Consider the following 18605-nt stretch of genomic DNA (forward strand, 5'->3'; position numbering starts at 1 on the left):
TGTTGTTCCATATTAGTCTACTCTACACATTACTGTTGTTCCACATTAGTGTTGTTCCATGTTCATATTGGCAGTGTGCATCATGGCTAGTTAGGCTGTGATTCTGCTATCACAATTCATGCCATAACCAACCACGTTACTACTAAAACCAGGATGGTGAATCATTCTAATAAGTTTAACTTTATTAAATTAAACGCTTGCCGTGCGGTAGCAGAGAAAACAGTCTATAACTTGTGTGACTGGAGTCTCTGACAATTTTATGGGCTTTCCTCTGACCTCGCCTATTGTATAGGTCCTGGATGGCAGGAAGCTTGGCCCCAGTGATGTACTGGGCCATTCGCACTACCCTCTATAGCGCCTTACAGTCAGATGCTGAACAGTTGCCATACCAGGCGGTGATGCAACCGGTCAGGATGCTCTCCATGGTGCAGCTGTAGAACCTTTTGAGGATCTGGGGACCCATGCCAAATCTTTTCAGTCTCCTGAGGGGGAATAGGTTTTGTCGTGCCCTCTTCACGACTGTCGTGGTATGTTTGGACCATGATAGTTTTGTTGGTGATGTGGACACCAAGGTAACTCTCGACCCGCTCCACTACAGCCCCTTTGATGTTAATGGGGGCCTGTTCGGCTCGCCTTTTCCTGTAGTCCACGATCAGCTCCTTTGTCTTGCTCACATTGAGGGAGAGGTTTTTGTCCTGGCACAACACTGCCAGTTCTCTGACCTCCTACCTAGAGGCCGTCTCATCGTTGTCGGTGATCAGCCACTGTTGTGTTGTCAGCAAACTTAATGATGGTGTTGGAGTTGTTTGGCCACGCAGTCATGGGTGAACAGGGAATACAGGAGGGGACTAAGTACACACCCCTGAGGGGCCCCAGTGTTAAGGATCAGCGTGGCAGACGTGTTGCTTACTCTTACCAACTGGGAGTGGCCCATCAGGAAGTCCAGGGTCCAGTTGCAGAGAGAGGTGTTTAGTCCCAGAGTCCTTAGCTTAGTGATGAGCTTCGTGGGCACTATGGTGTTGAATGCTGAGCTGTTGTCAATGAACAGCATTCTCACATAGGTGTTCCTTTTGTCCAGGTGAGGAAGGGCAGTGTGGAGTGCGATTGAGATTGCGTCATCTATTGGGGCGGTATGCAAATTGGAGTGGGTCCAGGGTGTCTGGGAGGATGCTGTTGATGTGAGCCATGACCAGCTTTTCAAAGCACTTCATGGCTACCGACGTGAGTGCCACGGGGCGATAATCATTTAGGCAGGTTACCTTTGCTTCCTTGGGCACAGGGACTATGGTGGTCTGCTTGAAACATGTAGATATTACAGACTCGGTCAGGGAGAGGTTGAAAATGTCAGTGAAGACATTTCACAGTTGGTCTGCGCATGATTTGAGTACACGTCCTGGTAATCCGTCTGGCCCAGCGGCTTTGTAAATGCTAACCTTTTTAAAGGTTTTGTTCACATCGGCTGCCGAGAGCGTTATCACACAGTTATCCAAAACAGCTGGTGCTCTCGTGCATGCTTCAGTGTTGCTTGCCTCGACGCGAGCATAAAAGGCATTTAGCTCGTCTGGTAGGCTCGCGTCACTGGGTAGCTTGTGTCTGGGTATTCCTTTGTAATCCTTAATAGTCTTCAGGCCCTGCCACATCCGTCGAACGTCCGAGCAGGTGTAGTAGGATTCAATCTTAATCCCGTATTGACGCTTTGCTTGTTTGATGGTTCGTCTGAGGGCATAGAGGGATTTCTTATAAGCGTCCGAATTAGGCTCCCGCTCCTTGAAAGCGGCAGCTCTAGCCTTTAGCTCGATGTGATGTTGCCTGGGATCCATGGCTTCTGGTTGGGAAATGTACGTACAGTCCCTGTGGGGACGACGTCGTCGATGCACTTCCATGTATGCTGGTGACTCAACCATATACGCGTCAGTCACCACAGCTAATGAAGTCACTGAAACCTTTAACAAGGAGTTGTTTTGTAGTGGGTGGCCAATAATAAACTGGTCCTGAACATCTCTAAAACTAAGAACATTGCATATGGTATAAATAATTCCCTAAGCTCTAGACCTCAGCTGAATCTGGTAATGAATGATGTGGCTGTTGAGGAGACTAAATTACTTGGTGTTACCTTAGATTGTAAATTGTCGTGGTCAAAACATTTAGATTCAATGGTTGTAAAGAGGTATGTACTTAATAAAGAAATGCTCAGCTTTTTTGCCACCAAAAAGCAAGTCCTGCAGGCTCTAGTTTTATCTTATCTTGATTATTGTCCAGTCATGTGGTCGAGATCTGCAAAGAAATACCTAGTTAAGCTGCATCTGGCCCAGAACAAAGAGGGACGTCTTGCTCTTCATTGTAATCAGAGGGCTGATATAAATACTATGCATGTCAGTCTCTCTCGGCTAAGACTTGAGGAAAGACTGAATTCTTGTTTTTATAACAAACGACTGATTTCTTGTTTTCATAAAAAACAATGTTTTGGAAGTTCCCTAATGTTTGCGTAGTCAACTTACACACAGCTCTGACACACACTTACCCCACCAGACATGCCACCCGGGGTCTTTTCACAGTCCCCAGGTCCAGAACAAATTCAAGAAAACGTACAGTATTTTACAGAGCCATTACAGAGTGCATGGAACTCACTTCCATCTTATATAGTGAACAGCCAAACCTTGTTTCAACGCCTCTCCCCCATGTGACCTACTTGTTGTGTGTATGTACTGACATGGATGTGGAACTAATAGATGCACACACACACACACACACACACAGAGACTACATGTTCATGTTTATAAATGTATGTAAGTCTTCTGTCTGTAATGTATTTTTCGCGATGTGTCGGACCCCAGTCAGACCAGCTGTCATCGTTGGTGTCGGCTAATGGGGTTCCTAATAAATCAAATCAAATCAAAACCAGCTTTTGGTTGTTCTTAAATATCAGCGCTGCCTGAAATTGGCACTCTGGATCATGTTTTTAAGGACACACTTAAAATATTTCCACCCCTCCCATCTGACCGCAAGTGTGCTGATATTAAACAGGTCAATTACTAATCCTTGCACAACAGTTTGAAAATAGCACAGTGCTGGCTTTAACAGGTCGAAATTGCCCGCGAACGTGGTTTGGCACTAGCAATGTGTTAACGCCAGCAAAAAAATAGATCCTGGGATCCTAAATAGCACCTATTCCCTAATTAGTGCACTACTTTTGACCAGAGTCCTATGGGCACTAGGGGCCCTGGAAACAAGTAGTGCACTGTAAAGGGAATGGGGTGCCATTTGGGTCGTAGTTTAAACGTCATAATTAGATGAATTGCCTGTTAATTATAAAGGTAATTGGATGGGTAGGGACAGGCTGCGGTGGAGAAAGTAAAGGTCTCAACAATAGACTGCAAGAAAAACAATGAGTTCAAGGCCTTGTTTTGGTTTGTACACAAACAAACAGACAAATAGACAAAGAAAGAAATGAATCATTCTGTTATCTATTGATTAGATTTGGGTAGTGTGAAAAGCATTGTCAAAGCTACAACCTACTCTCACTTTAAAGGATTTCATTGCATTTATTTCATGACGTTGTGCTACTAAACCCTCTACCAATAGTCATTGTTGCTGCTACTAAACCCACTACCAATAGTCATTGTTGCTGCTACTAAACCCTCTACCAATAGTCATTGATGCTGTTGCTGCTGCTAAACCCTCTACCAATAGTCATTGTTGCTGCTACTAAACCCTCTACCAATAGTCATTGTTGTTGTTGCTGCTACTAAACCCTCTACCAATAGTCATTGTTGTTGTTGCTGCTACTAAACCCTCTACCAATAGTCATTGTTGCTGCTACTAAACCCTCTACCAATAGTCATTGTTGCTGCTACTAAACCCTCTACCAAAAGTCATTGATGCTGTTGCTGCTACTAAACCCTCTACCAATAGTCATTGTTGCTGCTACTAAACCCTCTACCAATGGTCATTGTTGCTGCTACTAAACCCACTACCAATAGTCATTGTTGCTGCTACTAAACCCTCTACCAATAGTCATTGTTGCTGCTACTAAACCCTCTACCAATAGTCATTGTTGCTGCTACTAAACCCTCTACCAATAGTCATTGTTGCTGCTACTAAACCCTCTACAAATAGTCATTGTTGCTGCTACTAAACCCTCTACCAATAGTCATTGTTGCTGCTACTAAACCCTCTACCAATAGTCATTGATGCTGTTGCTGCTACTAAACCCTCGACCAATAGTCATTGTTGCTGCTACTAAACCCTCTACCAATAGTCATTGATGTTGTTGCCTCTACTAAACCCTCTACCAATAGTCATTGTTGCTGCTACTAAACCCTCTACCAATAGTCATTGATGCTGTTGCTGCTACTAAACCCTCTACCAATAGTCATTGAGGCTGTTGCTGCTACTAAACCCTCTACCAATAGTCATTGTTGCTGCTACTAAACCCTCTACCAATAGTCATTGATGTTGTTGCCTCTACTAAACCCTCAACCAATAGTCATTGTTGCTGCTACTAAACCCTCTACCAATAGTCATTGTTGTTGTTGCTGCTACTAAACCCTCTACCAATAGTCATTGTTGCTGCTACTAAACCCTCTACCAATAGTCATTGTTGCTGCTACTAAACCCTCTACCAAAAGTCATTGATGCTGTTGCTGCTACTAAACCCTCTACCAATAGTCATTGTTGCTGCTACTAAACCCTCTACCAATGGTCATTGTTGCTGCTACTAAACCCACTACCAATAGTCATTGTTGCTGCTACTAAACCCTATACCAATAGTCATTGTTGCTGCTACTAAACCCTCTACCAATAGTCATTGTTGCTGCTACTAAACCCTCTACCAATAGTCATTGTTGCTGCTACTAAACCCTCTACCAATAGTCATTGTTGCTGCTACTAAACCCTCTACCAATAGTCATTGTTGCTGCTACTAAACCCTCTACCAATAGTCATTGATGCTGTTGCTGCTACTAAACCCTCTACCAATAGTCATTGTTGCTGCTACTAAACCCTCTACCAATAGTCATTGATGTTGTTGCCTCTACTAAACCCTCTACCAATAGTCATTGTTGCTGCTACTAAACCCTCTACCAATAGTCATTGATGCTGTTGCTGCTACTAAACCCTCTACCAATAGTCATTGAGGCTGTTGCTGCTACTAAACCCTCTACCAATAGTCATTGTTGCTGCTACTAAACCCTCTACCAATAGTCATTGATGTTGTTGCCTCTACTAAACCCTCTACCAATAGTCATTGTTGCTGCTACTAAACCCTCTACCAATAGTCATTGATGCTGTTGCTGCTACTAAACCCTCTACCAATAGTCATTGTTGCTGCTACTAAACCCTCTACCAATAGTCATTGTTGCTGCTAATAAACCCTCTACCAATAGTCATTGTTGCTGCTACTAAACCCTCTACCAATAGTCATTGATGCTGTTGCTGCTACTAAACACTCTACCAATAGTCATTGTTGCTGCTACTAAACCCTCTACCAATAGTCATTGTTGCTGCTACTAAACCCACTACCAATAGTCATTGATGCTGTTGCTGCTACTAAACCCTCTACCAATAGTCATTGTTGCTGCTACTAAACCCACTACCAATAGTCATTGATGCTGCTACTAAACCCACTACCAATAGTCATTGTTGCTGCTACTAAACCCACTACCAATAGTCATTGTTGCTGCTACTAAACCCTCTACCAATAGTCATTGTTGCTGCTACTAAACCCTCTTCCAATGTGTAGTTGGAATAATGCTGTTGTTTTCCTGGGGAAATGAAATGGTCTGCCCTACTCAGCTAAGTAAATAACAGTGAAAGCCATTCCCAGGAATACATTCCGTCTCTAGTCAGTGTTTGGCAATGTCTATTTTAGTCCAACAAAATGCACACCGTGATCCATTTAATTGCGGGTCCAAAAGAAATGAAACAGTAAATGAACTTTGTCATCAACCCTGAAGAAGGCTTTCAATACAAAAAATATGAATATTTCAATATTTCACTCCATCCTGTTGGTTTCAGTGGCAGGTGTTAGCTAGTCTCTCGACTCAGACTGGGGGGTATTTTTTGACATTCTGACAGTGAAGAGAGTTCCCTGAATACATTCCCTTCAATGCTAGGTAAATAAACGTGTCTAGCAGGGACAACTTTATGTAAATAGTGTATGTCAAACTAAAAGTTGTTTTGCACTGCGGATGATGCTGACGGCTGTTGATAGAAGCAATTATTATCAAGGGACGTAATCAAAACATTGTGTTTCCATTAAGAAATGCACTGGAGATACCCAAAGTCATGGCTTCTCTAATACATTCACTTTACAAAGTAGGCTATCGCATGTTCTAACCTTATTTTAACTCGCCTGGTCCCAGATCTGTTTGTGCTGTATAGCCAATTTCCATCAGATCTGTTTGTGCTGTATAGCCAACTTCCATCAGATCTGGGATCAGGCTATATCATATTTTACTTCTAATAAAGCCAATGGTTTTAATGAATAGTATTTTTTTGCAGGGCCTTCGTTCCCCTTGAAGCCCCACCTAATCAGAATGGTACCCAGTGGGAAAAGATGCAGTATCTGTTTGAGGAGCTGGGGAACAACCGTAAGTATTGTCTGACTGGTAACACTTCACAGTAAGGTACACTTTAAATATCACTTCACAGTAAGGTACACTTTAAATAACACTTTACAGTAAGGTACACTTTAAATATCACTTTACAGTAAGGTACACTTTAAATAACACTTTACAGTAAGGTATGGTTTAAATAACACTTTACAGAAAGGTACGCTTTAAATATCACGTTACAGTAAGGTACACTTTAAATAACACTTTACTGTAAGGTATAGTTTAAATAACACTTTACAGTAAGGTACACTTTAAATAACACTTTACAGTAAGGTATGGTTTAAATAACACTTTACAGTAAGGTATGGTTTAAATAACACTTTACAGTAAGGTATAGTTTAAATAACACTTTACATTTAGGAATGGTTTAAAAGTTGTACCAAAATGACAATTATACAATTCCTAACAAAGTTTGAACTGTTTATAAGTGATTTATAAACTACATATTAACTGATTATAAGTGATTTATAAACTACATATTTACTGTTTATAACCTACTTATAAACCATTTACAGTCACTTAGGCTCCAATGTGGCTTACACAGTCAGTCCTTTGATCAGATAGCCCTCGTGAATGACCCAGCACATCACTCACTTGTCTCAGTGTGGTTGGTAATGAATCCCCATTCAGTGGTGGTATTGAAAAGCTGTATGGACCAGACAGAGCGATGGATGGATGGCTGACACAAGGCTGCATACTGAGGTGACGTGTGGACCTGGCAGAGGCAACATTTTCCCTCGTCAATGTCAACCATCCTCATTGTGCCACTCGCAACCATCTGTCTCCCGGAAAAAAAGGGAGAAAGCCTCCCTTGCTTTGATGTGTCACTCAAGAAAGACGGTTCTCTCTTCACTGCAGAACTGTGACGAGTATGACCCCTTCCCTCTATAGCAGTTCACACGTATATATATATATATATATATATATATATATATATATATATATATATATTTCTCCTAACGTGACTTGCATTTGAATGTGCCAGTTCAAGTTGAGTGGTCGTCTATGGTCCTCATATGTCTGATGTCTGTATGGGTCCATGTGAATGTCTATGTATGTATGTAGACCTAATGTCTATGTACACTGTATGTAGACCTAATGTCTATGTACACTGTATGTAGACCTAATGCCTGTGTACACTGTATGTAGACCTAATGCCTGTGTACACTGTATTTAGACCAAATGTCTGTGTACACTGTATGTAGACCTATTGTCTATGTACACTGTATGTAGACCTAATGCCTGTGTACACTGTACTTGTTAGATCTTGGGCTTCCAGATAGTTGTGACAGAGCCAGCTTTATAGCCAACCAGGTGAATGAATAAGTTGGCCTTTAATGGTGGGTTTACAGTTGGAGCAGAGCATGAAGAGGCAGCAGCCGGGATCATGTTGTGCACAGCTCCAAGAGAGGAATCAGGAGGCTCTCTCTGCTCCGGAGCATCTGGGGATCAGGGGAGGAAGTTAACCCATCTGTCACACTCTTCCCACTGTGGCCTGCAGTCAGATCCTGGCCCTGCCCGCCTCTTCTACCTCTCCCGACCTCCCTTCTGATACCCCTCAATTCCCTCTGACCCTCTCCTCACCCTTCCTGACTGTCCTCCCACCTCTCCCCTCTCTCCAATGCTTTCCTCACCCTTCCTGACTGTCCTCCCACCTCTCCCCTCTCTCCAACGCTTTCCTCACCCTTCCTGACTGTCCTCCCACCTCTCCCCTCTCTCCAACGCTTTGCTCACCCTTCCTGACTGTCCTCCCACCTCTCCCCTCTCTCCAAGCCTTTCCTCACCCTTCCTGACTCCTCCCACCTCTCCCCTCTCTCCAACGCTTTCCTCACCCTTCCTGACTGTCCTCCCACCTCTCCCCTCTCTCCAACGCTTTCCTCACCCTTCCTGACTGTCCTCCCACCTCTCCCCTCTCTCCAAGCCTTTCCTCACCCTTTCCTCACCCTTCCTGACTCCTCCCACCATGCCTGACCCCTTCCTCTATTGATCTTCTACTGCAGCCTCCCTTCCTGTGGGGAAATGTCAGTGTTGCTCAGGAGGAAGCGTTCGTCCCCCAAATGGCACCCTATTCCCTTCATAGTGCACTACTTTTGACCAGTGCCCTGTTTTAAAAGTAGTGTAATATACAGTATAGTGAATAGGGTGCAATTTGGGACCCATACAACATTAAGGCAGGATCATCCCTCTGCTAATTCCCCCTCTCTCTCCTCCTCCAGATGGGAGGTTAATTGAGCTTGGGGGAAGACGCTCCTCACTAAGTCAGCCTCCCGACCCCGGCCCTGCAAACCGCTAATTTAGGCCACAAACTGCAGCGACTGCAGCTCAAATGGGGTGGCCATTACATTATCCACAATGGTGCAATGAGGCATGCCGGTGTAGAAATCCCCTCAGCGACTTGGCTACATCCCAAATTGCTCCCTATTACCCTTCTGGGCCATGGTCAAAAGTAGTGCACTATGTAAGGAGTAGGGTGCCGTTTGGGACGCAAACCATAGCTGCTTGGAATTGCTTGTGCTTTCTTGCAGGGCTTGTAGGCTGAAGCAGGGCTTGTAGGTTGAAGCAGGGCTAGTAGGTTGAAGCAGGGCTAGTAGGTTGAAGCAGGGCTAGTAGGTTGAAGCAGGGCTGGTAGGTTGAAGCAGGGCTGGTAGGTTGAAGCTGGGCTAGTAGGTTGAAGCAGGGCTAGTAGGTTGAAGCAGGGCTTGTAGGTTGAAGCAGGGCTTGTAGGTTGAAGCAGGGCTAGTAGGTTGAAGCAGGGCTTGTAGGTTGAAGCAGGGCTAGTAGGTTGAAGCAGGGCTTGTAGGTTGAAGCAGGGCTAGTAGGTTGAAGCAGGGCTTGTAGGTTGAAGCAGGGCTTGTAGGTTGAAGCAGGGCTAGTAGGTTGAAGCAGAGCTTGTAGGTTGAAGCAGGGCTTGTAGGTTGAAGCAGGGCTTGACTGTTGCATCTGGGACATGGGTTGGTTCCTATTTTGTGCAGTGAAGACTGACTATTGGTTCCAATCTTTTCTAGACCTGGTCTCTGAATGTCACTTTCTTTTCTAACGCCAGTCATCTGTGTGTGGTTTTAATACGCTCAAGGGCATGCTCTCCAGTCAACCATTCTTCCCTCTGTTTCTCTGAGAGGATCAGTCAGGGTGGTAATTTATCTCTCCCTGCATTTCCCAGAGTGGATAGACACTCTCCTTCCCCTCCCCTCTTCACTCCTTCCCCTCCAAGTCTTTGAGCGAGAGAGACTCCACAGTAATCCAATGATAGCCTTGAGTGACTGTGTGTGGCAGAGAGCTACTGTCCTCTCCTCTGAGGGGTGTTAAGGTTGTCGCAGACTCTCATATCCTGGTCCCACACCCAGTCTTCTCTCTGAGCCTCGCAACCATACTGGAGACATAATAATTCATTTTCAACCAAAATGTAAAGGCTATATGTAATTTAGCAGGTGCTTATCAAAAGTGTTTTTGCGAAACCACCTAGCCTATTTCCACATTCCTAACAAAAGTCAGTTAGAGTATAATGAGTGTATAATGATTTCATATATGGGATTGGACCCACGGCCCTGCTATCACCACTCTCTTACCAAAAGTTACCACGACCCTGGCTTAGCTATCACCACTCTCTTACCAATAGTTACCCACGACCCCGGGTTAGCTATCACCACTCTCTTACCAAAAGTTACCCACGACCCTGGCTTTGCTATTACCACTCTCTTACCAATAGTTACCCACGACCCTGGTCTTACCAATAGTTACCCACGGTTTTGCTACCACCGCTCTCTTACCAAAAGTTACCAACGACCCTGGCTTAGCTATCACCACTCTCTTACCAATAGTTACCCACGACCCTGGCTTAGCTATCACCACTCTCTTACCAATAGTTACCCACAACCCTGGCTTTGCTATCACCACCCTTTTACCAAAAGTTACCATGACCCTGGCTTAGCTACCACCACTCTCTTACCAATAGTCACTTACGACCCTGGTCTTACCAATAGTTACCACGACCCTGGCTTAGCTACCACCACCCTCTTACCAATAGTCATCCACGACCCTGGCTTTGCTATCATCACTCTCTTACCAATAGTCACCCACGACCCTGGCTTTGCTATCATCACTCTCTTACCAATAGTCACCCACGACCCTGGCTTTGCTATCATCACTCTCTTACCAATAGTCACCCACAACCCTGGTTTTGCTATCACCACCCTCTTACCAATAGTCACCCACAACCCTGGTCTTACCAATAGTCACCCACAACCCTGGTCTTACCAATAGTTACCCACAACCCTGGCTTTGATAGCACCACCCTCTTACCAATAGTCACCCACAACCCTGGTCTTACCAATAGTTGCCCACAACCCTGGTCTTACCAATAGTTGCCCACAACCCTGGCTTTGCTAGCACCACTCTCTTTTTATTTTTTATTTAACCTTTATTTAACCAGGCAAGTCAGTTAAGAACAAATTCTTATTTACAAAGATTGCTTATGAACAGTGGGTTAACTTCCTTGTTCAGTGCCAGAACGACAGATTTTTACCTTGTCAGCTCGGGAATTCGATCTAGCAACCTTTCGGTTACTGACCCAACGCTCTAACCACTTGGCTACCTGCCGCCCCTATCTTACCAATAGTCAATTACGACCCTGGTTTTGCTAGCACCACCCTCTTACCAATAGTCAATCGGTACCCTGGTTTTGCTAGCACCACCCTCTTACCAATAGTCAATCGGTACCCTGGTTTTGCTAGCACCACCCTCTTACCAATAGTCAATCGGTACCCTGGTTTTGCTAGCACCACCCTCTTACCAATAGTCAATCGGTACCCTGGTTTTGCTAGCACCACCCTCTTACCAATAGTCAATCGGTACCCTGGTTGTGCTAGCACCACCCTCTTACCAATAGTTAATCGGTACCCTGGTTGTGCTAGCACCACCCTCTTACCAATAGTCAATCGGTACCCTGGTTGTGCTAGCACCACCCTCTTACCAATAGTCAATCGGTACCCTGGTTGTGCTAGCACCACCCTCTTACCAATAGTCAATCGGTACCCTGGTTGTGCTAGCACCACCCTCTTACCAATAGTCAATCGGTACCCTGGTTGTGCTAGCACCACCCTCTTACCAATAGTCAATCGGTACCCTGGTTGTGCTAACACCACCCTCTTACCAATAGTCAATCAGTACCCTGGTTGTGCTAGCACCACCCTCTTACCAATAGTCAATCGGTACCCTGGTTGTGCTAGCACCACCCTCTTACCAATAGTCAATCAGTACCCTGGTTGTGCTAGCACCACCCTCTTACCAATAGTCAATCGGTACCCTGGTTGTGCTAGCACCACCCTCTTACTAATAATCAGTATTAAAATGAACTTGTTTTTCACAATCAACACCTGAAACACCTTATGCTTCATTACCTTCCATGTGTGTTCCCTGGATCAGAGCACTGGGCCAGGGAACACACACACAACCACAGACACACACAATCACTGGCCCACTGCTCTGATCGTGGTGTGTCCCAGTGCATAATGTCTACCCCGAAGGGCTTTCTGTTTCACATCAACTAAATGGGGTCAAATGCACCCCAGAGATTCAGGGTGTAATGGTGACTGGTTACAACAGAACAGAAGCCGTCTGTGTCTTTCATGCTTGCAAAACATTCTATCCTCAGCGGTTCACTGCCATGAAATTATTAATTATTTGAATGATCAGTCAGTGGTTCATTCCATTTAAATTAATGATCAGTTCAATTTGAGCTATTTTATTTTTCTGGCTGGGTCTCGTCTCTCAGGATCCGTTAAATTAATTTCTGTTTCGTTTTGGAAAAGCATAAAAAAACCCTGTAAGGCAAAAGCATCCTTGTTCCTACCAGTAATGAGGCTACGGTAGTTTTCAGTTGCGTAGGGGAAGGTTTCAGTCTGGCTGGATTGGATATATAGCATAGACATAACAAGACTGCATCTCAAATGCCATGGCTCCTGGTTAAAAGTAGTGCACTATATACAGTGGAAGTCAGAAGTTTACATACACCTTAGACAAAAACATTTCAACTCTGTTTTTCACAATTCCTGACATTTAATCCAAGTAAATATTCCCTGTTTTAGGTCAGTTAAAATCAGCACTTTATTTTAAGAATGTGAAATGTCAGAATAATAGAGAGAATGATAATAAAGATAATTATTTATTTCAGCTTTTATTTATTTCATCACATTCCCAGTGGGTCAGAAGTTTACATACACTCAATTAGTATTTGGTAACATTGCCTTTAAATTGTTTAACTTGGGTTAAACGTTTCGGGTAGCCTTCCACAACCTTCCCACAATAAGTTGGGTGAATGTTGGCCCATTCCTCCTGACAGAGCTGGTGTAACTGAGTCAGGTTTGTAAGCCTCCTTGCTCGCACATGCTTTTTCAGTTCTGCCCACAAATTTTCTATGGGATTGAGGTCAGGGCTTTGTGATGGCCCCTCCAATACCATGACTTTGTTGTCCTTAAGCCATTTTGCCACAACTTTGGAAGTTTACTTGGGGCCATTGTCCATTTGGAAGACCCATTTGCGACCAAGCTTTATCTTCCTGACTGATGTCTTGAGATGTGGCTTCAATATCCACGTAATTGTCCCTCCTCATGATGCCATCTATTTTGTGAAGTGCACTAGTCCCTACTGCAGCAAAGCACCGCCACAACATGATGCTGCCACCCCCGTGCTTCACAGTTGGGATGGTGTTCATCGTCTTGCAAGCCTCCCCTTTTTCTCCAAACGATGGTCATATGGTCAAACAGTTCTATTTTTGTTTTATCAGACCAGAGGACATTTCTCCAAAAAGTACAATCTTTGTCCCCATGTGCAGTTGCAAACCGTAGCCTGGCTTTTTTATGGCGGTTTTGGAGCAGTGGCTTCTTTCTTGCTGAGCGGCCATTCAGGTTATGTCGATATAGGACTCATTTTACTGTGGATATAGATACTTTTGTACCTGTTTCCTCCAGCATCTTCACAAGCTCCTTTGCTGTTGTTCTGGGATTAATTTGCACTCTTTGCACCAAAGTACGTTAATCTCTAGGAGCCAGAACACGTCTCCTTCCTGAGCGGTATGACGGCTGTGTGGTCCCATGGTGTTTATACTTGCGTACTATTGTTTGTACAGATGAACGCAGTATCTTTAGGCATTTGGAAATTGCCCCCAAGGATGAACCAGACTTGTGGAGGTCTACAATTTTTTTTCTGAAGTCTTGCTGATTTCTTTTGATTTTCCCATGATGTCAAGCAAAGATTCACTGAGTTTGAAGGTAGACCTTGAAATACATCCAGAGGTACACCTCCAACTGACTCAAATGATGTCAATTAGCCTATCAGAAGCTTCTAAAGCCATTACATAATTTTCTGGAATTTTCCAAGCTGTTTAAAGGCACAGTCAACTTAGTGTGTGTAAACCTCTGACCCACTGGAATTGTGATACAATGAGTTATAAGTGAAATAATCTGTCTGTAAACAATTGTTGGAGAAATTACTTGTGTCAAGCACAAAGTAGATGTCCTAACCGACTTGCCAAAACTATAGTGCCAAAACTTTAGTTTATAGTCATTTGTGGAGTGGTTGAAAAATGAGTTTTAATGACTCCAACCTAAGTGTATGTAAACTTCCGACTTCAACTGTAGGGAATAGGGTGCGATTTAGGACTGTCCCAAAACAGCCCCCCCCTCACCTCTCTGATTCAGAGGGGTTGGGTTAAATGCAGAAGACAGATTTTGGTTGAATGCGTTCAGTTGTGCATCTGAGTAGGTCACCCCTTCCCCTTTCCTTAACCCTCCTGCTTACCAGTGGAAGAAGGCTGTCCCTTAGTGGGGTGGCAGGGTAGCCTAGTGGTTAGAGTGTTGGACTAGTAACCGGAAGGTTGCAAGTTCATATCCCCGAGCTGACAAGGTACAAATCTGTCGTTCTGCCCCTGAACAGACAGTTAACCCACTGTTCCTAGGCCGTCATTGAAAATAAGAATTTGTTCTTAACTGACCTGCCTAGTTAAATAAAGGTTAAAAAAAGAAAAAAAAGTAGCCAACAGAAATAGTAATGACACATGATTAAAACAATACTATGGTCACTGGTGAAGGGTTTTATTCTCCTTGACCCCTGTTCCATATTCACCCTTTAAACACGCTGTAAACGCCTCGCTATACAGTATGACAGGATTGCTTGGATATCTACTACTATCCATGTACAGTTCGATAAATATCTTGTGCTTGAACCTTAAGGGGCATAACAGCAGTATTTTTCCATGGTTCACCATGCTCACCAGCTATTTGGACAGACAGACCCCCCCCCCCCCCCAGGTCTTACACCAACATGTCTCAGACAGCTTCTCACCTTCGCTCTACATCCACTTCCACCTGTGTGTGTGTGTGTCGCTCTCTCTCTACATCCACTTCCACCTGTGTGTGTGTGTCGCTCTCTCTCTACATCCACTTCCACCTGTGTGTGTGTGTGTCTCTCTCTCTCTACATCCACTTCCACCTGTGTGTGTGTGTGTCTCTCTCTCTATATATCCACTTCCACCTGTGTGTGTGTGTGTGTCTCTCTCTCTCTATATCTACTTCCACCTGTGTGTGTGTGTGTCGCTCTCTCTCTACATCCACTTCCACCTGTGTGTGTGTGTGTCGCTCTCTCTCTACATCCACTTCCACCTGTGTGTGTGTGTGTCGCTCTCTCTCTACATCCACTTCCACCTGTGTGTGTGTGTGTCGCTCTCTCTCTACATCCACTTCCACCTGTGTGTGTCGCTCTCTCTCTACATCTACTTCCACCTGTGTGTGTGTGTGTGTCTCTATCTCTCTACATCCACTTCCACCTGTGTGTGTCTCTCTCTCTCTACATCCACTTCCACTTGTGTGTGTGTGTGTGTGTGTCTCTCTCTCTCCACTTCCACCTGTGTGTGTATCTCTCTACATCCACTTCCACCTGTGTGTGTGTGTGTGTGTGTGTGTGTGTGTGTGTGTCTCTCTCTCTCCACTTCCACCTCTCACCACCACCTGCATGCCTACTAATCCAGTTGCAGCTTTAGTGTGCGTGCCCATATCCGCATGATTCCATCTCTGCTACAGACAGGAAGGAGAAGCAGCCGAGTGTTGTCTGGGAGTGCTGGGGCTGAAGCAGCTGTTTTAATAAACACTTCTCCTCACTGCATCGGTGGAAGGTAGGAAGGCTCCTCTCCTCGGTGTACACGGAGCCTGAAGGGCCATGGCTATATGCACTAGGAGATAAGGGGTTCCTGATCTCAGTCCTGCACTTAGAGATTCCTGCAGAGTTGGATAGAAGGCACATTTTCCACAAAGCCTGTTTTGCATGGGCATTAAAGGCTTTATGGATGTATGCCTGTTCAGACTACACAGTCTAGCACAGTAGGTGGTGGTATGCATATTTTCAGTTTGTTTCCAAACCGCCAATGAAGAATAATAATAAGAAAATGAACTACTTTAAAGTGGCGATAGCCCCCAGTGGTGATGCTGAGAGTGGTGGAGGTTTGCCTTCTCTCCATGTCTATGGAACCTAGCTTTCTTCTGCTGATGCTGAGAGTGGTGGAGGTTTGCCTTCTCTCCATGTCTATGGAACCTAGTTTTCTTCTGCTGATGCTGAGAGTGGTGGAGGTTTGCCTTCTCTCCATGTCTATGGAACCTAGTTTTCTTCTGCTGATGCTGAGAGTGGTGGAGGTTTGCCTTCTCTCCATGTCTATGGAACCTAGTTTTCTTCTGCTGATGCTGAGAGTGGTGGATGTTTGCCTTCTCTCCATGTCTATGGAACCTAGTTTTCTTCTGCTGATGCTGAGAGTGGTGGATGTTTGCCTTCTCTCCATGTCTATGGAACCTAGCTTTCTTCTTCTTCAGATGTGGAGCACCACGCCTGGTAATAGACTTTATTCTCTCTGTCTAATCCCCTGAAAAAACTGATTTAATAAACCCAAAGCTGACAGAGGCAGCAGACATAACATCCCCCGGTCTGTCTCTTTGTGCGGGGACTTCACTGATGCTGTCCTCTGCAGAACCTGCTCAGTGTATTGTCTCTCGTACTTACCAAGCTCAGACACTTAACAAAAGCTGGAGGAGATCACAAAGGAAAACACCTATTCAAATGTTAATGCCCATTTCAGGCTGTCAGACTTCAAACGGGTTGGTTCTTTTCCCCCCGTTATGCCCACACGACAATTAGGCGCAAGTATTTAATTTATATCCATGTTCCTCCCGTGTCTGTGTCCTGGAAAAGTCCTAGTCTACAAAAGTGGTTTGCGAGAAATGGAAACGCAGCGTCTATCTTGGTGATGTCATCAATAAATAAAAGGGAGTTGTTTTTGATGATCAAACGAAGTAGGATGACTGAGCAGCCTGGTAGGCAGCAGGATACTGTAATATCTAGGCTAACATGACAGGTGATCTCGACACCACTAGGCATACCTGGGTTCAGATACTATTTCAAATCATATCCAGTCATTTGAGTGTTTGTTTTAGCCTGCCTGGAGTGCCAGATGGGCAGGGTTTGCACTGTTGTGACTTCTACATCTGTTGTGTCAGGAAAGCTCAATTTAGCCCAGCTAAAGTATTACAAATATATTTGAACCCAGGTAATGGTGGAATAGTACAGAGAACCAGGGTAAAACCAGGGTAAAACCAGCACGAAGAGTAACAATTACGGGCAACCATTACAATAGTTACAAGACTACAAATCCTGGCCATCTGGCACTCCAGGTTGTCAGGGTTTATTTGATTTATTTTAAGGCTAAATCAAATAAAACCATTTCAAATAGTATTTGTTCCCAGGTCTGCTGTTAGGCACATCAGGGCTTAGGCCTGCTTCTGAGGGCCAGAGGGGGAACTGTGGCAAGAACCAGGGGGAACCATGAGGGGCCAACAGTGGGGCTGCTTTCAGCCCTCTCTTCCCTGACAGTTGGGATCCTATCATGGGAGAGAGGCGATCACTCTACCCATCAATCTTTCTGTCTTCTGGGTGTTCTGGCTCCATCCCTGACAGCTGGTCTGACTGACACCCACTGTCCTTCATCCATGACGGGTAGCCCCGGCCACCTTCTCATCAAATGGCCTTTCTTCTTCTCCATCAAAGGTGACACACATCAAGCTAATCAACAGGACAGAGAGCCAGGCGTTTGGCTTTGTTAATATTCTGCACTCTTGGATTGTTTAGGATCTATAATAGTATTAGATTTTTCTCAACATCAATCAATTTATAATCAATCAAATGTTTTTCATAAAGCTCTTTTTTACATCAGCAGTTGTCACAAAGTGCTTTACAGACACCCAGCCTAAAATCCTAAAGAACATCCATTTTAAATGTTCTTTACAAATGGTAAAGGACACTTCTGTTAATATGCTGAACTCTGAAATAATATACTGGGATAACATTAGTGCTTTCTTCATGTCATTTTTCATATAATACTGTCTTTATCATTTGAAATGATATTAGACCGTTCTAAATGCCCTTTTTCATTTTCTAAATGTGTTTTTCCTGACGTACTGAAAAAGTTTGATGTTTCGAGCCCAAAAGTATCTGTGACCTTTCTGTGACAACCCTTGAACCAGAGATGAAATGGGGGAATGAATGGAAACAAATCAAACATGTACATGATCTGAAACAGGCATCACTTTCAGTTGATTGAAATATCTCCTCAAGTGTCCATTTATCATTTCAGTTACAGTTACAGGAAGAGAACAGAATAGAATATGCTCTCACTGTTTGGCATCTACTTACAATGTTTTTTTGTGCTCTCTCTCTCTCTCCCTCTCTTTCTCTCTCTCTCCCTCTCTTTCTCTCTCTCTCTCTCTCATTCTCTCTCTCTATCTCATTCTCTCTCTCTCTCTCATTCTCTCTCTCTCACCCTCCTCTCTCTCTCTCTCTCTATCTCTCATTCTCTCTCTCTCTCTCTCTCTCTCCCTCTCACCCTCCCTTCTCTCTCACCCTCCCTTCTCTCTCTCTCTCTCTCTCTCTCTCTCTCATTATCTCTCTCTCTTACCTTCT

General features: G+C 44.3%; 1 protein-coding gene across 1 annotated transcript in view; it reads left to right on the top strand.

Annotated features, from left to right (window-relative positions):
• The window catches only part of LOC139381915 (LMBR1 domain containing 1), a 273723-nt gene that overhangs the window by 148581 nt on the left and 106537 nt on the right, over positions 1-18605 (top strand). The window contains exon 6 of the mRNA XM_071125774.1: positions 6502-6590. Coding sequence (XP_070981875.1) covers positions 6502-6590 — 89 coding nt within the window. The remainder of the gene's footprint in view (positions 1-6501; positions 6591-18605) is intronic.

This window comes from Oncorhynchus clarkii, chromosome 23 (assembly GCF_045791955.1).
Source record: "Oncorhynchus clarkii lewisi isolate Uvic-CL-2024 chromosome 23, UVic_Ocla_1.0, whole genome shotgun sequence".
NCBI classification, from domain to species: domain Eukaryota; kingdom Metazoa; phylum Chordata; class Actinopteri; order Salmoniformes; family Salmonidae; genus Oncorhynchus; species Oncorhynchus clarkii.